This window comes from Camelus bactrianus, chromosome 18 (genome assembly GCF_048773025.1).
Source record: "Camelus bactrianus isolate YW-2024 breed Bactrian camel chromosome 18, ASM4877302v1, whole genome shotgun sequence".
Taxonomy (NCBI): domain Eukaryota; kingdom Metazoa; phylum Chordata; class Mammalia; order Artiodactyla; family Camelidae; genus Camelus; species Camelus bactrianus.
This window is the reverse complement of record NC_133556.1, coordinates 8394362-8416872: the sequence shown is the minus strand read 5'-3', so window position 1 is coordinate 8416872 and position 22511 is coordinate 8394362. Positions and strand designations below refer to the sequence as shown.

The 22511-nt window shown below is 52.4% G+C and overlaps 3 protein-coding genes and 1 non-coding gene across 8 annotated transcripts; 1 reads left to right on the top strand and 3 right to left on the bottom strand.

Annotated features, from left to right (window-relative positions):
* Positions 1 to 204: 204 nt before the first annotated feature.
* Positions 205 to 10558, bottom strand: BUD23 (BUD23 rRNA methyltransferase and ribosome maturation factor). 4 transcript variants are annotated; one of them, XR_006720860.2, is made up of 14 exons: positions 10437 to 10558; positions 10300 to 10337; positions 8851 to 8946; positions 8683 to 8765; positions 8488 to 8584; positions 6856 to 6952; positions 5732 to 5782; positions 4941 to 5026; positions 4666 to 4711; positions 4445 to 4500; positions 2924 to 3024; positions 2686 to 2804; positions 668 to 757; positions 521 to 547 (listed from the first exon to the last, which is right to left on the bottom strand). XR_006720860.2 is itself a non-coding variant. In XM_010972349.3 (12 exons), the coding sequence occupies exons 1-12, from the start codon at positions 10482 to 10484 to the stop codon at positions 493 to 495; spliced, it is 843 nt and encodes a 280-aa protein (XP_010970651.1). In that variant the 5' UTR covers positions 10485 to 10558; the 3' UTR covers positions 205 to 492. The 4 variants fall into 4 exon arrangements, 2 of the variants coding, with proteins under 2 accessions (XP_010970651.1, XP_074202019.1); XM_010972349.3 differs by lacking the exons at positions 2686 to 2804; positions 2924 to 3024 and having other exon boundaries at positions 205 to 547; XR_006720859.2 differs by lacking the exon at positions 521 to 547 and having other exon boundaries at positions 2686 to 3024.
* LOC123613508 (small Cajal body-specific RNA 20) lies at positions 1187 to 1317 on the bottom strand. The gene has a single exon (XR_006720872.1).
* Positions 10559 to 10660: 102 nt separating the features above from the next.
* On the top strand, positions 10661 to 17938 carry DNAJC30 (DnaJ heat shock protein family (Hsp40) member C30). Of its 2 annotated transcripts, XR_006720861.2 has the most exons (2): positions 10661 to 11861; positions 17382 to 17938. XR_006720861.2 is itself a non-coding variant. In XM_045508398.2 (1 exon), the coding sequence occupies exon 1, from the start codon at positions 10694 to 10696 to the stop codon at positions 11372 to 11374; it is 681 nt and encodes a 226-aa protein (XP_045364354.1). In that variant the 5' UTR covers positions 10661 to 10693; the 3' UTR covers positions 11375 to 13388. The 2 variants fall into 2 exon arrangements, 1 of the variants encoding a protein (XP_045364354.1); XM_045508398.2 differs by lacking the exon at positions 17382 to 17938 and having other exon boundaries at positions 10661 to 13388.
* Positions 17922 to 22089, bottom strand: VPS37D (VPS37D subunit of ESCRT-I). Its single transcript, XM_074345919.1, has 4 exons — positions 21681 to 22089; positions 20202 to 20373; positions 19639 to 19721; positions 17922 to 19015 (listed from the first exon to the last, which is right to left on the bottom strand). The coding sequence occupies exons 1-4, from the start codon at positions 21816 to 21818 to the stop codon at positions 18653 to 18655; spliced, it is 756 nt and encodes a 251-aa protein (XP_074202020.1). The 5' UTR covers positions 21819 to 22089; the 3' UTR covers positions 17922 to 18652.
* Between the last annotated feature and the right edge of the window lie 422 nt (positions 22090 to 22511).

The window sequence follows — 22511 nt, the reverse complement described above, 5'->3', positions numbered from 1 at the left end:
ACAGGCCAATGGGTACCATCGATAATTTCATCCTGCTCATCCTTCCCAACTTCGCCTAGTGTTGTGTAACAGTTACACCTAAGTTACATGTAATAGCAGCAGCCCTAACTTAATCTACTTGTGTTCCCTGCAGGTTAAAAGAATGTTTTCATACATTTAAATTCTTTAAACCTAATTTGTACATAGGAATCAAGCCCCCACGAATAGAGGAACTTCAGAAATTTATTGAGGATCACAGAGCTAGAAAATGCCAGAGTTCCACAGAAAGTGGCTTACTGCTTTTAGAACAAAAATAAGACGCTCTCAGAACCTTTAGCGAAGAAAATATTTGAACTTTAAAACTTTGTAGAACTTTTCTAAAACACTATTTTTGTCAGCAGATAAAGTAGGCACGTCAATACAGAAAACTCTCCCGAGGCCAGTGCCTGGGCCGGGTGGCACAGCTCATGACTGTGCAGTCCCCACATTGTCCCCTTGGGCACAGCTGCCTGCTCAGAAGCGGGGCCTGCGCCTGCGGCCGGTGTACTGAGTGTCGGGTCGGACCTCCCTGTGCAAAGAAGTAACAGGGCAGAAAGAACAGGGCTGTTTCAGGAAAAAGAACGAAGAACCCGTGGGACCACTGGGTGGACGACCCCCAGCCCGCAGCCCACCCCCAGCCCGTACTCACTTGCCCTGCCGCCGGCGCCGCGCCTTCTTCTCCAGCACCCACCCTCGGCTCTTCCTCACCAGCCCCCGTCTCAGCATCCTACATGGGACCCTGCGCAGGAGACATGGCTATGAACTGGGGGACGGAGTGGCCTGGCTGACACTCAGGTTAACCCGGGCAGGGAAACATGGTGAGCTTCTCTCAAGATGCCCCTTCCACAAAAGAAGCCCCCATTCTGGACACCCCTTTCTGCTGGGATCGCGGGGGCCAGAGCAGTTGTGTAGAAGGAGGCAGGACGTGGAGGGCCCCCTCGACAGCAGGCAGCCTTGCTGTAGGCGACCACTGAAGTGCACATTTGCCAGCGGTGCAGGCAGGGGCGGAGCTGCTTTGGGGGCCACTCAGGCCAGGATCAGCTCACAAGAGCCTGGCAGCATCCAAGGAAAGCCAGAGGCCCCAGGCCCACTGTTGCCACTTAAGAACCTAGCCTGGTTGTGGGGTCAGTGAGCCTGGTACAAACAGGCTGGGGCTCCCAGCAAGTACAAATGTCTGAGGTAGGAAAACAAGGCTGCCTGGCTCGTGGCAGCCCTGACGATGATCCTCAAGGGCTGATCTTGGCCTCTGGTCCTGACTGAGGAGAAAAGAGACCCCCACAGCTTCATGGGAGAGAGGCCCTGAGAACAGGGGGAGTCTGGGCCCTCAGACCACATCCCCACTTGACAGTTGGAATTAAACTGTTTCCAGCATAACACACCATGGAGGCTGCTTGTCATTTGAGTAACCATTTCCTGAGCACCTGCACACACGGCCCGTGGACGTTCTATGGGGGTATGAATCAGCCCCGCCCTTCAAGAGCCCGTGGCTGGGCTGTGGCAGAGACCACCTGCACTAGGCAAAGTGAGTGCAGAGAGGCCAGCAGCTGCTAAAGGAGTGACAGGAATAGGAAAAGCAGATTCTGGGAAAAACAAGAGGGCCATGGAGATAAGCTGGTATTTCTTAATGTAGAAGGTAGGGCAGCATTCCAGACCAGAAGCAGTATATGAAAATGAGGCACTGGGAAGGACTGAAGGGGAAGGTCAGCAGAGGAGTCTGATGCTTGGATTCATAGATCTAAGGAGGCGGTGGGTCCAAGTGAGACGCCGAGGGTCTGCTGAGGATGGAGTAATTCTCCTGCACACTTTCCTCCTTGCCTGAGGACTAGTGAAAGCTGGACTGCATGACAGACCCTTTTTGCTGCTACTTCTCATCCGTTCTAACGTAGTAATAAAAGTCAGATTTAAAAAAAGAAATCTCAGAATCTCACTTGGCTAGGCCAGTTCATGGAAGTGCGACCACCAGCAAGGAATGTGTTCTCCCTCCAGTGAGCAGTAGGGACGCAGTGATGCTTTATACCCAAGGAACGACACAACGTGATCTAGACTTTAGGGTGTACGGAGACAGCAGTTCATGAAAGAAAGTTGAAGGCCCACAATTAGGGAGCAGGAGTCTGATGTGCCAGGTGCAAAGCAGGAATCATCCCCAGGAGTCTCTAAGGAAGGACAAGCATAGAGGTAGTGAGGTCGAACGGGGCAAGATGTGAGCTGCAAAAGGGACGATGGGAAAAGAGGCATCAGCGGAGACAGAGAGCAGTGAGGATGGAGGGTGGCCAGACCACAGGTGCCAAGAGGGAAGTGTCCACACAAGTGCCAGAGGGGACGGAGGCCAAGTGGCAAGGATTAAGGAATACATAGATTAAGCAAAGTTGGTGCAAAAAAAAAAAAAAAGCAAGAAATAAATTAGATAAAGGTTTCAACAACGTTTTCTTATTTACCTATGCATTTATAAGAAGCGGCCTGAATGTGACAGTACCGGGATAAGCCCCTGATAAGCCCAACGACAGACACCAGCCTCCTCCCCGCTCAACTCGGAGGACTTCCACAGGAGGAGCCTGGAGGGCACTGTGCTGAGTCCCGTACAAACCTGCCCTCGCACTGCCTGGGCGGGTGGCATGTACCTCCACCTTTAAACAGATGAGAAATGGATGCTCAGGTCCCATGACTTACCTAAGTTTACAGTTAGGACATGTCATCTGTAGGCACCAGTGTGAGGACAAGAGGGAGCCTAAGATGGACGGAGGGAGTCACTTGTACCTTCCCCATGGAGCAGCAGGTGGGACCACTCCCTGTGAGCAAGTGATGGGCACCTTAGAGCAGAAACATCTGGGAGAGGCCCCCAAGTCCCCGTGGAGAATGGGCTGGGGAAGGTAAGGGAGAGGACCCCAGAGGGCCAGAGGGCACCAACCCGTGGTGGACAGGAGGGCCACACTCATGATTTTCACCATTCGTGGGATTTCCAAATTCATCCATCGTCTGCCCCTTTTGCCTCTTAAATGTCCTAGAAGTCTGAAAACATTTCACTCCTATCAATCAGAACTAAGAAATAATCTTCTCCTTCACTACTGTATAATCAATTGTTCTTCAACAAACACTGAATACCTTTTGCTTACAAGACACTCTTCTGGTGTCAGGGATATAATACAAGTTCCCACCAAGTTTTAATTCTAGCTGGGGATAGAAATAATACCCAAGTAAATAATTATTTATGATTTAGAGCAGTGAAAGGTGTTAGGGAAAATAAAGGTAAGAACTCAACTGAAGATACTGAACAGAGAAATGGTAACAAGAAACGATCTACATTTTTTAAAAGTAAAAGAAAAAGAAAAAGGCACAGCCTTGCTGCACAGAAAATGGATTCAAAAAGGCAGACAGAAGTAGGGAGACAAGTGAGGCAGCTTTCAGTAATCCAGGCAAGGGCAGTGGTGAGCAGAGCAGGTGGGAGTGGGGAAAAGGGATGGACTGTCTGGATGTGAGACATGAGGAGGAGGGAAGGGCTGAGAACGTAAGACATAAAGAAGGAAGTTCAGGGGTGAAAACCAAGAGCTCTGTCTTGTTCCAAAAACCGGTGAGTAGTTCAGGCACAGATGTTTAGGGGCCGAGGTGGTTTGGAAATCAGAGGTGGGGCTGAGACCAAGGATGTAAGCCTGGGAGTTCATCTAAACGTGGTGTTTAAGGCAGCACAGAGAGAGCAGGGGTCCAGGCTGGGCCAAAGGGTGGACCAAGAAAGAACAGCCGGTGAGGTTAACAGGAAACCAGGCCGGGGGAAGGAGGCTGAGGGGAGGAAAGAGTTAAGGGAGTGATGGGCTGCGTCATTTACTACCAAGTTACAGTGAGGTCAGAGGAGACTGAAGGAGAAGTGACCGTGGATTTGGCAAGACAGGTTGGTGGTGGCCTTGACAAGAGCAATTTCTGATTAGACAGAAGCATGAGCCAGGGAAGGGACAGGGAGAACGGCGAGTTCCAGGAGATCTGTTATGAAGAGAGGCTGGTAAACAGGGCGGCAGTCAGAAGCTGTTACGGGGCTAAGGAAGATCTTTTTTAAGACAGGAAAAATTGTGCCGCACGTTTGTGTGCTGATGGGAGTGACTCAGGAGAGTAGAGATGAGGATGCAGGAGAGAAAAGGGAGCCACACAAGCCACGAAGGGATGGGGTCCAGGATGGGGGTGGAGGAAGCAGCCTTTGGGAGGAGGAGACAGCCTGCTAAACATGGCAAGAGGGCAGAGAGGAAGGCTGCCCACAGTCACTCAGCCACAGGCAGGTGCAGGCACAGTCCCAAAGGGTTCTCCAGCTCTACTTCCACCTTGGTGTCACTGCCATGTCAGACCCTGAGACACGGTGAAAGCAGAGAAATGGAGGAGTCTGGCCACCTTAGGGACCACCTTAGGGACCGCCTGCACCTTAAGCAGGGCTAAACAACAGCATTACCTCTCAGTCGTGAACGTGGACTCCCTGGCCTCCTCTTCCTCATCTTCATCCAGGCCCTGCAGGAGCCAAAGTGCTCTTAGATCACCTTGGAGATCTCTCAACCCATCCACCCACCCCAGGAGGCTTAGGTACCCAGGCCTGAGCCCTTCCGACAGGTACTTGGCCAAGCCCCACAAGAAGAGAACCCAAAAGACATGGCCTACAAGCTCAGGACCCCTCACCTTTGGTATAAAGGTTGTAGGTCCAGAAAACAAACAGAGGTAGAACCTGAAACAAGAAAGCAGAGTGAGCACTGGGCTCAGACAGCCTCACAGGACGAGATCAGTTCTCACCCTCCCACTCATAAACAGGTACAGACACAGCGAGGCCTCTTGCCTGCCAGGGCCCTGGTGACCCCAGTCAGCACTGCTCTGGTCCACTCATTAGTGGCCTGTGAGGTCCACACCACCACCCTCTCTCCTGCAGCGCAGGCAGTGCCCTGGCCCCCAGCACTCACTTCTTGGCTTTGGCGCTGTTGGGGTAGTCCACCACCACACCACCAGTGAAGCCAGCCTTGGTGGCCTGGGTTGTGATCAGCTCCAACTGGGGAAAGAAGGCCAGGGAGTCAGGCAGGGCAGCTGGGGGAGCAGCAGGTTCCCCTCCACTCCCCTTAAGAAGCCAGTCTGGCCCCAGGATGGACCTCCCCTGGGAGAACTGAAGGTCTTCCCTATCAGACTGTTCCTAATTCTGAGTCCCCAAAAGCCATGCAGAGAAAGTGCAGAATCAGCCATGGCAGACACCTCCCTTGGGGACCACAGAACAAGCAATTCCCCTAATTCTTACTTTCTAGTCAGGGATGCACCACCCCACTCAAATCTCAGGAAATGGATGGCCACCAACTGGGAGGCAGACTCATTCATGTTATTAGTCAGGGACAGCTCGCCAGCTGACTTTCAGAGTCGGAACCTCCTACCCTCTCATTCCTCATGCACCACACTCCACAGAACTCTCCCCCATCCCCATTTCCTTCTTTGCTTATGAAAATTAATAGTATATGGTTTATCTGTCAAGAGAAGACAAACATCCTATCCCTGGGCCCGGTATCCCTCTTCCTTAGGACATTAGGTCATAAAACATGCCAGCAGGGCCCACAGTGACCAACCTCAGGAGCCCACTCCCTCCTTTCCCACCAATCAGCCTAAGGTTCCTTGTTCTGTCACTTCCCAACAGCAGGAGGGCAGGTGAGTGAGGAGCGGAACAGGTGACCTGTCCTGCTCCCCCACCCCCGCAGCAGGCCAAAGGGCTCACCTGCTCTGAGTTCTCAGGGTACAGCTGCAGGACAGCTCTGGCTCCCCGGGCCTGCAACAGAAGCACCACTGTCTTAAAGATATCCCACGGGGTCCGGACCCAGACACTCCTCCTTTCCTTAGTCATGAAATACTTATGGAGTTCTCAGTATGTGCAAGGTCAGGGCCAGGGATACAACCATCAACAAAGAGTCAACCAAAGTGAGGGGAGACAGCTATATCAACAGTGGTGATTAAGTGCCAAAAAGAAAAACAAGTTAGGACGAGGGATGGTGCATGCCAGAAACTATCAAATTTACTTTTGGTTCAAAGAAGGCCTCTCTCTGAAGGATGCTTGAGCAGAGACCTGCATGTAGTAGGGAGCTGCTATTAAATGTCTGGGAAAGAGCATTTCAGCAGAGAGAAAGCCCTCAAAACTTCAGGTTAACCCCAGGGGCTGAGGAGGAGAGAAACCACCTAATGCACAAGACCAGCCAGCCATCTGCAGGGACAACCCACCCTAAGAAAGCCAGGGGTCAGGCGAGGAGACTAAGAGACTAAGGAGACCAAGAAACACCTGGACCTCCAAAAAAAGGAAAGAGTCAAAGAACTCATTTTTAGAGCTTAGAATCTCAAACTATCAACTAATATGAGTAAACAACAAATCAAGGCCATCAGTTATAACGACAAGATTAATGAAAGCTCTCACAGTGGTAAATAAAACACACTGCTCCCACTTGAGCATCAGCAGTGAGGGGAGGGCAAAGTGGGAGCCAGAGGATGTGAACACTCTGGAAGGTGTCCCCTTTGTGGCCTAGACATGATGTCCCTGTCCTCACTCTGTGGAGTCCAAGCCCTCAAACCAGCTTCTGATTAAAATTCAGCACAGTGGACATAGGAGTTGTGATCAGTCTCAGATTCTGACATCAGTGTCTTGCGTTTCATTAGAGAGTGTCAACCCACTGAGCTTTCTATTTATAGGCTGAGGGGCTGGGACAGACAGAAGTAACCACAGTAAGGTCCTGCCATCCCCTGTGGTCCCATCTGAACAACATTCCCATGGGACGCCTCTCCTTCATCATGATACCTCCAGGGCAAGAGAGGGACAAGTAGTCAGACCTAGGGGGGAGGATATCTCATACTCACCAGAACAGAATAAAGAGAAGAAAAAAAGCAGTACAGCCGCTTGGCAGGAATGTCAGACTTCTTGTTAGCATTACAGAGCCACTGTACAGCCGAAATGCTGAAAAAGGAAGGCACCTAAGTCAGGAAGGGGAGTGATACACATGGCTCCTCCCTGCCTCCTCACACTACCACCACACAGCCTCCATCTCCAGGTGGAACCCTCCCGTCCACACTGCTGGCATGTGCGACTCCACTCTAGGTCACTATTTTGATTATATTTTTTTCTTTTGGGGGGAGGGGTGATTACATTTATCATATATATTTTAATAGAAGTACTGAGGATTGAAGCCAGGACCTTTGGCATGCTAAGCATTATAGCATGGAGCCATCCTCTACCCCAGGTCACTGTTCTGTAACACTGCACAACCAGGGTCTACAGAAGGTGAGTGTGAACTTCCTTGCAGTCAGTTCAAAGAAACACTTCCTTAATCTTGTTTCTACACACATCTCACGTTTGAACTGCTCAGCAGGTCAAGGTCTCTGCCATCTATCCCTTCACTCCCTTCCTCTAACCAAGGGAAACACGCTTCACAGGACTTAAAGTCATTCACTCTTCCCAAATCACTTCCTTTAACTGTACCTGCTAAGTGTCTCCACGATCCCTAGATTTAAATTAAAACCTCAAGCGGCTATTCTTGCATGTAACAAATGTTCAAGAAAAAAGGCTTGCCATACCACCTCTCCTTAAAAGCTAACTAACAATGACTACCTACTACCTAAACATACAAAGCCATATTCCTGGCTTTGATTTTCTGCAGCTTAGAACATCCCACCTGATCATTACTGAAGAGCAATCGCTATCTTTTAAATGTTTTTTTTTCCTCCCTAATCTTGTTCCCAGATGTAAGCTAATCCCTTACCCTAGGAGAAAATCCTCAAATCCAAATTTGTACTCCTCACCCAGATCCCTACTATGTAACCCTACAGCTCTATGATCACAGGAGGTCTCCCCTCAGGTAACGATTAAACTGTGACTTCCTCCCTAGTCCCTACCTACCTCCACCCAGTCAACAAAACACTAAACCAAACACTGAACAGAATTTAGAACAGAAGACAAAGAATTTCATGTTTCCAATGATAATTTCAATGTTCTAAAATCCATTATCAAAGTACTACGTACACATTCAAAACTTGACCCAGACAACTCAGAAAGAACTCCTAAGTCATTGAAGAGACTGGAGCAGTCAGGGCCACTCTCCACTACAAAGTTCTTTGAAGAGAAGTCAACAAGATGGCTACTGGACCCACAAAATGTCTCCTGGGACCCATAAAATGGTTCCTGGGACCCACAAAATGTCTGCTAGGACCCATAAAATGGCTCCTAGAGTTCAGAAGACCACCCCTCCCCCACCCCCACCCCCACACATACAGAGAAATCTATACCATGGTGCCTGAACCTGGCAGTGCAAGACAATTACAGGAGTAGATCTGAAATACATTTAAAAGTGCATATTTGGGGGCATTGCTCTGACCTTATAAATCTGAAAATCTTGGGAGATGTGTGTTTTTCAGTATCCTTTGTGACACTGCTGCATAGCCAGATCTGGGAAGCACCGGCCTGTAGGACTAAAAGCAGGGCGTGAAGACTCTTACCTGATACAACCATCAAAGGAGCCTGGTTTGAAGGGAATGCCCTGACCCATGTCCCCCAGAAGCAAGTCTCCTTCCGTGTCTCTGTCCAAGGCAGCATCTACATCAGAGAAGAGGAGGTAAGGGAATCATGATTTGCATCATTGCCCCATATTCATGGAGGTCAGTGCACCCCAGTGCTTAACAGGATAAACTTACCCAGCATGGCAGGGCTGATATCAATGCCCACCCAGTAGTGCCCCTCATCCGAGAGGTAATCTCCACTCAGCCCAGAACCGCAGCTGAAAGACACATTCAAACAGGGACTCTAACAGTGTGAGAAACAAAAACATCCCACCACCTGGACTATGGGCCCCCAGATCTCACCCAATATCCAACAGGTAACAAGGCTGATCCTCGGGCAGATAAAGGAGCTCCAATGCTCGCCCAGCCATTTTGGTTTGAACATCAATCATCCGTGAGCTAGGGAGACAGAAACACAAGCAAGTGGTAAAAGGAGTTCTGGGCTGAAACCTCACCCAGGTCAAAAAAAAAAAAAAAAAAAAAACAAAGAAAGAGAAAAAGGAACAATCATCTCAAGGTACTCTACCGGCCAACAAACTCACCTACAGCTATTTATAACTGATCCCAAAATTCCATGTAATAAAACACTTTTTGTTGTAAAACCAAGTAAAATTGTACCAGCTGCAAAGCTAAAGTAAAAAGAGCAAAATCATTTATCTAACGAACAATCATTGGGTATTTTCAACACGATCAGGCTTCGATGTTGTAGAACATATTTTCTAGAGAATTATCCACCATAGTTAACTCTCCTATAGAAGGGTCAACAAGGCACAAGAAAAATCTACAGGACTGTTGTCCACGAGAAACGTAAGGCAAGCTACAGAGGACATTCTAGAGGCCACAGTTAAAAAGAAATTAATACGTAAAATTAACTAAACCCAATGTAGTCAATATTAAATTTTATTTAACGCAGTATGTTCCAAATATAATTTCAAAACAAAATCAATATAAAAAACGGTCAATAAAATATTGTACATTTTCTTCATACTAAGTAATTCAGACTAAACATGTTTTCAATAGATGGCTAGTAGCCATTGGTTACCACATTGAAAAGAAGTAGTATAGAGTATATTTGGCTTTCCCAAGAACAAGGAAAAGAATCGCACCTAATAGTTCTCAAAAATGCCCAACACAGGGCTCTGCAGCTGGAGGAAAAAAGCTTTTATTTGCTACATAATGGTAACTGGCCAGAGATTTCTGCTGACTCTCTCTGTCCTAGACTCTAATTTGAACAAAAAAGGAGAAAAGTTACCTGAAGAACTTTCTACAGAGCACTGTATTGGAAACAATAGGTTTGGAAGCCCCTGCTCCAGCCCTTACCTGGTAAATGACTTTGTAATCATACAAATTATTCTGTGAAAACCAGATACTATATCAACAGCTGTTCTGAGGATTTACTGAGATAATGTAAACGGGGCACACAGTAAGCATTCTATGAATATTATTTCCTTCTCGTCAACAGCACTGACACCTTACACGTATCCACTGCCTCCTACCTATTTTAACGCACGCTTAAACTGTCACATTAGAGAAAACAGATATGCTCACTCCCATTCTGATGCTAAGGTTAGAGACCCAGAGAATTCGGAAGTTTAAAGTTGATTCTGCCAGTATTAAAAAATGGGAACAACGCAGGTCTCTTCCTTTCCCCACTCTCAAATTCTGCGTGCTTTCCAAGCAAGGTCCCCCCAGTCAGAGCAACTTGCCGGTTCCCGACCCCCCGACGCCCCGCAATATCCAGCATCCCCTTACTTGCGCACGTATTTCCGGGCTTCATTCTTGTCGTAAAACTGCAGAAACGAGAAAAAAACAAGGAGAGTCGGAGGAGGAATCAAGATGCGGAGACCCTAGGAAAGAAGAGACGGGTGCCCGTGGACCACAGGCCTCACCAGCTCCGGGGGCCCGCTGTGCTCCGGTCTCCGCCCACGAGACGCCATACCCACGCCGCAGCAGCACAAACGCCGCGAGCGGCTCCTCGAGCCCGGCTTTTATGTCATCGGCCGGGCGCCCGCCTCGTAAGACGCATGCTCCACCCACTCTCCCCGCCTTCTCTTTTACCCAAATGGCTACAGGGCCGACGGGCTGCGAACAACGCACGCCTCCCATTGGCCAGTTCATCTTGCACCGCCTGCCGGCTTCATGCAAGATGGCGGCCCGGCGCAATCTGAGGTGGCCGCGGTTGTTTCTGTGGAGGTTGTGGCAGGCCCGGAGATTTCCTCAAAACCTAGGACTGGGTCTGGGCCTGGAAGCAAGTTTTTATTCCCAGAGTGACGGGCCGTACTCGCGCACGGCGCTCTATGAGCTGCTTGGCGTCCCTTCTACGGCCACCCAGGCGCAAATCAAGGCGGCATACTACCGGCAGAGCTTCCTCTATCACCCGGACCGCAACTCGGGGAGCGTCGAGGCTGCCGAGCGCTTCACGCGCATCTCCCAGGCCTACGTGGTGCTGGGCAGTGCCACCCTGCGTCGCAAGTATGACCGCGGCTTGCTCAGCGACGAGGACCTGCGCGGCCCTGGAGTCCGGCCTTCCAAGACACCCTCCGCCGACCCGGACTCGCCCCGCACCCCGCCGCCCGCCTCTCGGACCCAGGGTCGCGGTCAGGCCTCGCCGGGTGGCAACCGCCCCATGTTCGACTTTGACGCCTTCTACCAGGCTCATTACGGCGAGCAGCTGAAGCGCGAACGGCACCTGAGGGCCCGACGAGAGGCCCTTCGCAAGCAGCGGGAGGATCGGGCCAAGAAGGGCTTACACTGGGACGAGACCCGAGACACGGCTTTAATCTTCGTTCTGCTCATAATCTTCATCATCATGGGCTTTCGTTTTTAATCGGAGAGTAGAGGGCAGGGGAGCAGCCCCCAGCCAGCCCCCCAAGAAAATGGCCTTTCCTGTCATCTTGAACACTTTGCCTTCCGTTGTCTACCTCTGCTGGGGTCCGAAAGACCCGCTCTCCCCGTCCTCTTCCCCACCTGGCCAGCTTAGCCGTTGACCTGCACATCCGTACGCCTCTGGCCCGGAAAAGGAGACTTGATGCCCGAGAAAGAGGCCCCCAGTGAAGAGTCCCGAAAGCCCGAGAGGAAAGGGTTTCCTGGAGCCCCGGGGGTGCCTGCTTCCAGAGGTTGTTAACTTCCAGGACACTTGCTCTGGCTTTCTTGTAAGCCCCTGAGCAAGACTTACCTGCTTCTGCCTGCCCCACGTTTGTAGCGTGGGGCTCCTCTCTAACCTTGAAATGTGCAATGTGACCAATTGTTGGCTGCCAAAAGAAAGATTCTGGGGTTGTATGAAACTGTCTTTCTGTGAGTTCCCCAAGCCACAGGTGAGATCTGATGTAGCATAAGGATGTGATCTGTGGAAACCTTGCCGTTGTGTGGTGGTCAGCCCCAGATCCCACTCCCCCTTCTGTTGATGGGAGTGGGAAAGTAAGGTCATGGGGCACAGGAATCAGCATTCCTGTGCCCATGCTTATCTATTGTATGACTTTGGAGAAGTTACTCTGTGGGCATTTCGGCAGAGGAGCAAATCATTTGCTTTCTTGAGGCCTGTTACACTTGATTATCTGTGTTCTAATGGGCTTGGTGATTAAAATACAATGCCAGTAGAGTCAGGTTTATCCTTGGGACAGTGTGCCTGTCACCTGGTCATCTGTTGAGCAGCTGAACCCATCACTAACTGCAGCTCATCCCATCCCAGAAATAGAGCAACAAACTGGCAGTTTGAGTTGCCTGAATGTGGCCTGTCCTCCTGTTTTGCTTGCAGTGCTTATCACAGGCCCTACAAGCCAAGTCCTTGAAACGTGGCTGCTTGAGGCTGTGGGAATTGGGGGAGTTTGGAGGAGACAGGACTACTGAGGGACAGGAGGCACGTGGCGGAAACTTACTTATTCAGAGCTGGCTGAGGTTTTTTTCCTTCCCTCTATTCCAAATTGCTGCTAAGCAGTCGGTCATCAGTTGGCTAGAGCTGTGGTAATCCAGCTGTCTTAACCCCAAATCTCAGCATGTGGGGTGTGGGTTAGCTGTGTAGGTACTCGAGCGTTTATGCCCTGGGGTTGAGTGTAAAGCTGGGATCAGGAAACCTTTGCAGGAGATCTACCACAGGGGTGAGGGCCTAAGTCTAGGTTCTAAACAAAGACAGAGGTGCTTTGCTATATTAATACTAATTCCTGCACTCAATCTTGTGTGTGAAATCCTTGTATAAATGGGGATAAACCTACAGCTAGTTCAACTTGGTCTCTTGGAAAGCCTTCAGTTTTCTCTAGCCTTGAAAGTTGGGAGCAAGCTCTTGGTCATGACTTTGCAGTGACCATATGACTCAGTAGTAAAGATTTAAGCCCACACTGGTTCAGACCTGCTGGGCTCCATGAGCCTTGGTTTGGGGGGAAGGGCACATGTACTTTCAAAAAGAACATTAATGTTATTATGTTTCATATTTGGAAAACAAGTGGGAAAGTCTGTTCTTTACGAAACACAAACTACAGGAAGTGAAACTTAGTAAAATGTACAGAGGCTAGTGATTCTCAGCCAAGGAGATGGGGCATAACAGAGTGTCCTTGGGGCAAGATTCTATTTGAGTTTCTGTCAAATGGGGTTGGAGTTCTTTTGGGTTTTGTAAAAGCACTAGTGGTCTGTGATATCTGGGGCCTTTCTCACAGGCACCTTGCCATAGACCTCTCGTTTTGTTTCCTCCTGGTGAAGATCATAGCCAAGAACATTCCCTGGGCCCCAGAACATAGAGGTAGATGGAAAGCTCCTGAATGTTTGGGGTGGTGGGGTCCAGACTCTGTGAAACCTCTGGAACATTCCATGCAACTCCAAACAGGGTAGTCAATAAAATATTAACCATCCAACTCTAAGCCTTTCCTTGGGCCTAGAGCTAGGCCCACTCTCCTCTTTTTAGTGCCATCCTGCCTGCCTCTGGTTTTTTTAGCCCAGAGCTGAACTCTTAAGAGAACCCACTCCCTACCATCCCTGAAACTGAGTCTGGGCTTTGCGTGGAAAAGGAGATATATGGGAGGCTTTTTGAAGGACACCACCCCCTACCCCTGACATACACACACAACTAGCTCCTACATCATTTCTCCCCTCCTGACCCCCCTATGATTGTCCTAACTCATTCCTTTCTCAACTTCTTACCTGTCCTGGGGAGGAGAGGCTGAACCAGGCCTTGGCCATGAGCCCCTGCCTTTTAGGGGCTCTCTCCAGTTCCTGACAGTGAAGGAAGGTTGAGACATGGTCAGCTTCTATCCCTTTTCACCTTTGGTCACAAATACAAAACTAGAAGTTTGGACCTAGGAAGGCAGATGGACCAGAGGGGCCCAGCTTGCCCAGGCTGTGCTCACTGAGGTGGGTATGGGGGTGCAGGTACAGTACGAGGCTGAGTGAACAGTGTGCACAGATCCTAAATGGGGAGACAGGACAGCAGGACTCAAAGGTATACATGTCTAGGCTATTGTGATACTGTCTTTGGGCTTGATCAGGACTTATTCCTCCTGAGCCAAACTGCTTTTCCCTCCATTATCCTTTATTTATTGCTGGGTAAAAACATTCTTTACACATCCTAGTGCTGAGGGAGTAAGATCCCTTGGTTCCTTGCGAGGTTCTGGTGTTTCGTTCACTGGGTGCAACTTGCCCTCTGTAATGGTCTCAGCATGAGCCACAGTGAGTAAGAATAGCCTGCCTTAGACCAGTGAGCTGTCCGTTGGTCAATATTGACAGAATATATATCTCCATCCCTTATAGCCACCTGAAGCTGAGACACCAAGGGTGGAGCCTGAGTGGCCACCACACCCACTTTTGAGGAAATGGTGGGTGGTGTCTATGGGGGGTCCTTGTCTCTGTCCTTTGGGTTTGCTGGAAGGTCACCAGATCCCATGCAGAGAGGCCGAGAGAAGGGACAGCTGGTAAGTGGCAGTGCTGCTTCAGTCCACTCGCTGGAATTCAGCGCACTAGAGAAGTAGGCTCTCTCCTGGCCTTTGCCCTCTCGTTCCTCAGCCCTGTGATAAGGTCACACACTGAGCAGGATTGCAGAAGGCCCGCCCACCTACCCTCAGCGGCTTAGCTCTCAGGCCAGGCTGGGAGCCCTGGTGGCCAAGGCAAAGCTGTGGAGGCTCTGTCTCTGTTAGTATTTTAGGATGAGAGACCTGAGTCTGGACCTCGTGAACTTGCATGTGCTGGGAATGCTCAGTGCTCCCATCCCCAAGAAGCCAGTGCAGAGAGCTCACCTTCACCATCTGTCATGAGGTCATAGTGGCACTGTGGACCTAGCCATGTCCCCACTATCTCCTAAGGCTGTTCAAGCCTGGGGCCCTGGCGTTAGTCTTGAAGTGGGTTGGCCCTCCCAGCCGGCCTCGGCCCCATCAACGTTCACACCCTCCACCCTGGGAGGAGACTGCTGCTAGGCAAAAGGAGGCCTGTTACAGGAGGACCAAGAACAGACCGAGACTCCTGGTTCACAGGCCACAGCCAACCTGCTCGCATCGTGTGGCTGTGGAGGGCACAGTGTCTTAAAATCACTTCAGCCAGCTTTCAGAACTTGGGAGACTTTGCCTGGAAATCTAGATTTCTGACTTCTCAAAAAATGGGAAAATGTGCCACCATTCAGCTTTCTCCCCTACCTGCGTGACTGCCGGGAGGTGTAAGGTCTGCCTTTAGGTAGAACCTTGCACCCCAGCCTGCTGCACTCCCAGCAGCAGAGGGGCCGTGTCAGAGGCCTTGATGCACACACTTGCACCTGTTTGCTCTTAGAGAAGTCTCTCTCTCTATCCTGTGTCTCGCAAGAGGGAAAAAAAGAAAGGGGACCCTGCATTTCCAGGAAGATGTGGGAGGGTGGATTTCTTTGCACCCTGACCTTCCTGGCCTCTACAGGCCTTTGAGTTTGCACATCCCTAGGTTACCACCTATGTTATTATAAGAGCTCACACTTTACACAGGGAGGCAGTGTTGATCTTATTCTCATTGTGGGACAAGAAGGATCTTTTGAGAGGTCTACAGTGGTGGCAAGTTCCCAGACAGTCAGAGGTCCTTCAGTACAGTAACACCAATCCCTGCAATCAATCTCTTGTGTAAAATCCTTGTATAAATTGGGATAAACCTGCAGCTAGTCAGACTTGGTCTCTTATAAACCATTAAATTCTCTTTAGTCTTGGGGGTCAGAGGCAGCTTCTTAGCCATGGCTTTGCAGTGACCACACGATTCAGTGATAAAAGGTTTGAGCTCACTCTGGTGCAGGCCTGCTTAACTCAGTAAGCCTTGATTAGCAAAAAAAAAAAAAAAAAGTACATTTATTGTTATTATGTTTCATATTCGGAAAACGAGGTGGGAAGCTTAGGAAAATACACAGAAGCTAGTGATTTCCAAATAAGGAGGTCCACATAACAGACTCTTGAAGGGCAAGAACTCCTTATTATCAAAAAGGAGTGGGAATTTTACTTGGGGAATTTTTTGCTTTTGGTTTGTAAAAGCACTGGTGGTCTATAATAGTATCTTTCTCATGGAACCTGTGGCATAGACCCTCAAGTTTATCCTCTCTCACAGAGGATTACCACCCAAAACATTCCCTAGGGCCCCAAAACTTGGAAATAGAAAGTTCCAGAAGTGTCCAGGCAGAAGAGAGAGCCCAGGCTGCCTGGAACTTTACAGAACATTCCATGTAACTTCAAGCAGAGGGGTTAATAAAGTTTATTAACCATCCAACCCTAAGTCTTTCCCATGGCCCAGAGCAAGGCCCATTCCACTCTGGTGGTACCTATACCCACCTGCCTCAGGTCTTTGGTCTTTTTCATGCTGGAGCTGAATACTAGGGGGGCTGCACTCCCTGTCTCCTCTAAAACTGAGTCTGAGCTCCTAGAGGAAGGTGAGGGGTGTGGAAGGCCTTTTGATGGACCCTTTCTGGTTCCCATGGTAACATTCTCCTCTCTTCCCAGCTCCTCCCTTGTGTGGGTCATTCCTTCTCTTCTTACCTGCCCTGGGAAGGGGAGGCTGCACCAGACCGTGGACATTAGCCTCTGCCTTCTAGAGGCTGTGCCCCAATTCACAATAGTGGAGGGAGCTCAGACATGCCCACCCTTAGCCCCTTTCCTCCTTTTAGTTACAAATGAAAAACTCCCTTGAGGTATGGACCAGGAAGGGGAGGCCAGGGCGAGAGGGGCCCGGCTTGCCCGAGGCTGTGCTGAGAATGCAGGTCTTCCTGAGCTGTTCAGTCTTCTGTCATCTCAGGCAGGCACCTTGTGTCATCTCCAGCACCCCTCAGCTCCAGCAGCTCAAGTGCTAGCAGTGAGGAGTAGGAGAACCAAGGCAATGAGGGATGGAAGTCCCCAAGTGGGCTCGATCAGTGCTTTGCCCCTGCTAGGGGTGAATCTGGGCTTGCGGGTCTGTCAAAAGCTCAAATGTGCCAGTCTCTCTAACTATTGCCTAAATTTCTGAAGATCCCATTAAGCAGTCACTCAGGTATTGGTCACACATCTTTAGAGATGGAGACCATCTACCTCCAGTAGCAGCCGTGACTCAAGAGCCTCATACTGAGCCAAAACCTGTGGTTTCCACCCACTGGTCTTGATTGACCTCTGGCTCTATGTGAAGCAGTCCTTTAGGACTAAAGGCTAAACATGACGCACACATATCCCAAATAGATCCCTCAATTGTTCCTCACGGGACTTAGTCCCAATCCTCGTTCTCATCATTATTAAAGGTGCTGTTTTGGGGTCCCTCTTAGAGTTTAAAACTTCAGTAAAAAGTAGAGCCAACCCAGAACTTGCCTCTTTCTAGATGATTATATCCCTATTAACATGGACCAAGATCACATTAGCTTCTATGTGACTCTGACTGTCCCCTCTTATTTGCAGGACCTTCCATGCCTTCCTGCCAAACTTCGTCTCATTAGACTTGACCTAAGCTGATCCAAGACACGTTCCTGCTCTCCCATCTTCTTGGCCCACAATCATCAGCCAGGCTGGCCACCTAGTGTTTACCCAAGCTGAAGACAGATAACCTTCAGCCCTTCAGAACCTCCTCCATCACTCAGTGGGGGTGGTCATTTGGCAGGCCAGAGAAGGAGCAGGTATTATCCTGACTGGGATTACGGGCGACCCTGGAAAAGAAGGTGCATACAGGTGAGGCAATTGGAGAACTATAGGGGAACAGAGTGAGCTTCTGGCCAGAAGTACTGGGAAGTTAAGACTTAGGAAAGACTCCCACGGGTTGGTAATCAGAGAAGACTTCATGGAAGTGGCAGGAGCAGTGCTGGACCTGAAGGACAGCTGGGCTTTGGATGGGCAGAGAGGAAGGGAGGGCATCTCAAGAGTAGGAAGTGCCAGAGCTGAGATACGGAGGCTGCAACAGCAGAGTAGCTGGTGGAGGGAGCAGAGAGGAGGCGAGCAGCATCATCATCTTCATCATCACATTTATTGACGGCCCCTGGGAGGCGGGGCTGGGGACAGAACATACAAAGACAAGGACCTGCCCTCAAAAAGGTTCCATTCTAAGGAGACGGGGACAGAAAAATACAGAATGGTCTTTCCGGGGGATGGCCCATTCTCACCTGTGCAGGTCAGAAGTCCCTGGCCTACCTTGCCCCAGAGTCCGGAGCATGAGTGGGGCAGGTAGTAGCCCCAGGGCCATGGCGCTCCTGTCCCCGCACTTGGAGCCTGACCACCTGGCTCCTAGGTGGTGGACCCCAGAACTGGGTGAAAGGTAGGCTCAGGACATGATGGAAAACACTGTCGGCCTTGGCATTGTGTGAGCCCAGTGGAGTGGCAGGGGGCCACAGCGCCCCTAGGCAGGGCCCCTTGAAGGAAGCGGGCATCTTCTCAGGCCCCTGTGAGTACAGTTCTTTCACTGGGGCTGGCCCATCACCCAGGAGGCCCCAGCCGGGGAGAAAAAAAGGCAGAGTTTCCTCAGCGCCAGAGGCATAATACTCTGCCCACCCCACCTGGGGCCCTCTCTCTGGGCATCTTCCAGGTGACCCTCCTCCCCAGCTCAGCCTCCAGGGCCAGGGCCTGCCTAGGGCCAGGGGGAGGGGCCTGCCCCTCCCCCCACCCAGGCAGTGGGGGAGGAAGAGGAGGAGCCACGCATCAAGTTTGTCTGGGCCCTCCATTGGGGGGCCATACCCTGGATCCTACCGGTGGGGGGGCTCTGGCTGCGAGGGCCTAGGGCTCAGCAGAGGGGCTGGGCCTAGGGGGCACCCGGGGGAGCCCTTCAGTGGGGGCACTGGGCGGGAGTCCAAGGGGGGCAGGCTCCGGGGCACTGCTGGTGGCCCCCGGGCGGCCCCGGTGGGCAGGACAGCTGCAGCGGGGAAGGATTTGGGGGGATCCGCAGCAGCAGTGGGGGCTGGCTGACCAGACCGCTCCCGACGTCGCAGCAGCTCCTGCAGCTTCTCGGCCTGGGTCCGCCTCAGGTGGGCCAGGGCACGGCCTCGTTGGAAGGCAGGCAGGAAAGCCTCCAGGCTCTGTTCCCCCAGCAGCAGCTGCTCCATCTGCTCCTGGGACAGGAGAGAAGGGACAGTTTGGGAGGGACATGACCAAAGACTGAGGTCTGGTCCTCTCTCCCTCCTACCCTGAATTCCCACCCTGAATCCCTTCCAATGCCAACCACCCCACAGCTTGGGGACTGGCACCAGAGTTCCTGCCTGGGTCTGCCTCTGACTTGTAGACAAATGTCCTCTACTCAAGCCTTGATTTCCTTACTGTCACCAGACCTGCTAGGTCAGAGAAGAGGCGAGATCAGAGATGGGGACACACTTGATGTAGATTTAGGTGTTTCTCATCGAGGCCAGGGCCAGGGCCCCTCCTGCTCCACCTCCTCCAACTCACTGAGCACTATGCTCCCAACCCAGCACTGAAACGTCTGTCCCAGCTCCTCTGTAGACCTCGCCTAAGCCGCCCTGAGACGTTCACAGGGAGCCGGGGGAAAAGGCACAGGTGAGGATGGCGAGCCCTGTGTCCAGGGCAGATAGCAATGCAGCAGGCTCTAGGGGCCAGGCACTCAGGGCAGGCTTCCTGGAAGAGAGGGACTCTCAAGCCTGCAGTGTAAGAATTAAGGGGTGGGGGATGATGAGAGGACAGGGCCCTCCCTGTCCCCAGGCCCAGCTGCCCCTCCTCTCACCTCAGCCTCCTGCTCAGCTTCTTCCAGCTCAGCCTGCAGCCAACCCAGCGCACAGTGGGGGCTCCAGCGGTGCATGCTCTCCTCTGAGGGCCACAGAGGGACAGTGTGAATAGCCCCTGCACTCAGGGCCTGTCGCCCAGGACAGACAGGCAAGAGCCCTAGGGCCCCATCCTGACTCTTTCAATGACCCTCTGTGTGATTCTACAATTCCCTTCAGCCTCAGTTTCCTCACCTGAACGATGGCCCACAGGATCAGTTTGTGCGCCTCCCCCCCAGTCCTCGTGCAAAAGAGGAAGCAGGGGCTGTGACTCCTAGAGCACCGAAGGCCCCTGGGAATTGGACCCCTTCTCCCAGGGTCCCCCTCTGGCCTCTCTAACCCAGCTCTGCTTACTGACTGCTCACTTCCCCACCTCTGGTGTTCTCCCAGAGTAGCACCCCTCAAACTTGCCCGGGGAAATTGATCTGTCCAAGTCCCACCCTTCAGAGCAGGGCACTTCCCAAGGCCAACCAGCCAGATGGCCAACTGCCCCCCACCCCAGGCAGTTGTCCTGCTGTCTCCTCACCCAGTCGCTGCAGCTTGTCCGCACAGCTCTCGGCCACCTCCCGAAGCTCCTGGTACTTGATGGCCAGTGCAGCGCGGCCCATCTCCAGGCGGGGCCGCAATGCCAGGTTCTCCTTGGCTAGCGCGTAGTTGGAAGCCAGGCACGCCTCGCGCTCCAGCTGCAGGCCCTGGAACTGCCGGCAGGGAATAGCCAAGAGGCCCATTCAGGGAGTCTGACCATGGCCACCTACTGCCACCCTGGGGCCATGGGCCAAGCCGAAGGCACCCCAATCTCAAGATAGTGAGCCAACAGGTGGAGGGACTGAGCCCAGACTGTGCTTTGCCTCAGTTTCCTCTTCCAGAAAGTGAGCTAAAAAACGTCTATCTTACAGACTGGTTGTGAGACTTAAGTGCGGAAAACTATGAAGGCCTCTACAAATGTTAGTTAATTTTTAATTTTTCAATTAATATGTCTGCTCAGGTCCCCGAGGAGTCCCCCTCCCTCCTCTGTCCCATTTTCCATGCATGGGCAGCTTCCCTCTCATTCCAGGCCTTTGTCTGCTTCCTCCTCAGGTGTTTGTGCTGAAAACACTCCCACCCTCCGCTCTTACTCTCCAGAGTGATGTCTTCACCCTGTCCCTGCATAGCACCCCCTCCAGCCCCCTCTCCTCCCTCACACACCCTCCTCTGCTCTCCAGTGGAATCCCCACACCCCAAGGAATACACACCCCCTTTTCCTCCCCGATCCCCTAGCACCTGCTCCCAGCTTTCCTTCTCTTGCAGAAAGCAGACCCCTTTCTTTCCTGGCCCTGGAGAATGCTCTTTCCTTCTGTTACTAGGAGGGCCAAGCCTTCCCTCTCTGCCCCTGGAGAACGCACTACCCTCCATCTGTCCCCTATAGGATGCACATGCCCCTCCTGTCTGCCTCCCTCCAGTGTACACTTTCCCTTTCTGCCCCTCCACAGACAGCCAGCCCAGGCCTATCTCCTGTGAAATATACAACTTTCTCTTATGGTGGCCTATGGAATACACACCTCAGCTTTCAGTACCCCTACCCAACGGAAGACACAAAGACCCCTCTTGCACCCCGAGAATACGGACGCCCTCCCAACGGTCCCCCCAGGTGTCAAACAGGCCCCTAGTTTTCCTGTGGAAGGCGCCTCCCCTTTCTGGCCCTACAGAACGTGGGTGTGCGAGCCAGGGCCCCCCACAACACAGCCGGCCCCTGCCTCCCGAACACACCTCCCTGGAGCATCCGCTGTAGGACACGCCTCGCGGCCATCCCGGGGGTGCACAGGCGCCTCCCTGGGTCTCCGGCGCCCCACCCGCCCCAGGCCGGCTCCGGGCGCCCCCTCCCCCGGGGGCGGCTCCGCTGGGCCCACTCGTACGTGCCAGGCTCCGGCGGCCCCGAGGCTCGGCCAGTGAGGCCCTTCAGTCGGTCGGCAGGTCCGGCAGGCCGCGGCCCGTCCCCCGCGCCCCCCGCCTGCGCCCCCCGCTCTACCTTCCTGCTGAGCCGCACGATCCGGTCCAGCTTGGGCTCATCCTGAAGCAGGTCCCGGAGCTGCCCGGTGCTGAGGATCCCAAAGCGCCCTGGGCTGCCGGGCTCCGGCCCCGCCCGCGCCGCCCGGGCCCGGTACATGCCGCCCGCCCGCGCCCCCAGCTCGGCTGCTGGCTCGGCCCGCTCGGCCCGCTCCGCCCCGGCTCCGCTCCGCTCCGCTCCGGCTCCGGGATCCGGCTCGGGCTCCGACTCCGGCCGCGCGCGCCGCTCCGCCGCCAGAGGGCGCCCCGCCCCCTCTTAAAGGGGCCGCGGCGCGGAGGCTGGGGGTGGGGCGGGGAGGGGGCGGGCCGCACCCCTTCTCTCCCTGGAAGAGCCGCGTGGCGCCGCGCCTCCCGCACCCGCGGTCGCCTGGCAAACCCATCCTTCTACCGTCGGGATTTGTACAGCCGCCTTTCTCGGCTCCCTCTCTCCTGGCCATCATTCATTCACCACGCCCCCAGGCGTTGACTCTCCCACCCGAGGCGTTTACAGTTTGCAAGGCTGTTTCACATTTACCCCTTGAATTCACACAATTTTCTGAATTTGGCAGTGAGCCAAGAGCTCCTGCCCAGCTGCTAACTTGGACAAATCATTCTCTTCCCCCGGCCTCAGTTTTCCCTTCTATAAAATGGGGTGATGATACACAATGTGAGGAATACTGATAGTGAATGTCCCTTACCTGTAGTTAAGTGGATACCCAATATGAGTTATTTTAGAGATGAGGAAAGATTTCACAGAGATGTCACCTCCCCAAAGTCACATTACAGGTAAACGACAGTCTCAGTTCTTCCTATA

Coding starts and splice junctions, on each gene's coding strand:
- BUD23 (XM_074345918.1), bottom strand. CDS start 10,484: ATGGCGTCTCGTGGGCGGAGACCGGAGCACAGCGGGCCCCCGGAGCTG. Junction 8,766..8,850: donor TGTTACCTGTTGGATATTGG/GTGAGATCTGGG, acceptor TGTGTCTTTCAG/CTGCGGTTCTGGGCTGAGTG. Junction 2,643..2,923: donor GGCCCTCCTGTCCACCACGG/GTTGGTGCCCTC, acceptor ATCTGTTTAAAG/GTGGAGGTACATGCCACCCG.
- VPS37D (XM_074345919.1), bottom strand. CDS start 21,818: ATGTACCGGGCCCGGGCGGCGCGGGCGGGGCCGGAGCCCGGCAGCCCA. Junction 19,722..20,201: donor GGACAAGCTGCAGCGACTGG/GTGAGGAGACAG, acceptor TGTGGCCCTCAG/AGGAGAGCATGCACCGCTGG. Junction 19,016..19,638: donor AAGCTGAGCAGGAGGCTGAG/GTGAGAGGAGGG, acceptor CTCCTGTCCCAG/GAGCAGATGGAGCAGCTGCT.
- DNAJC30 (XM_045508398.2), top strand. CDS start 10,694: ATGGCGGCCCGGCGCAATCTGAGGTGGCCGCGGTTGTTTCTGTGGAGG.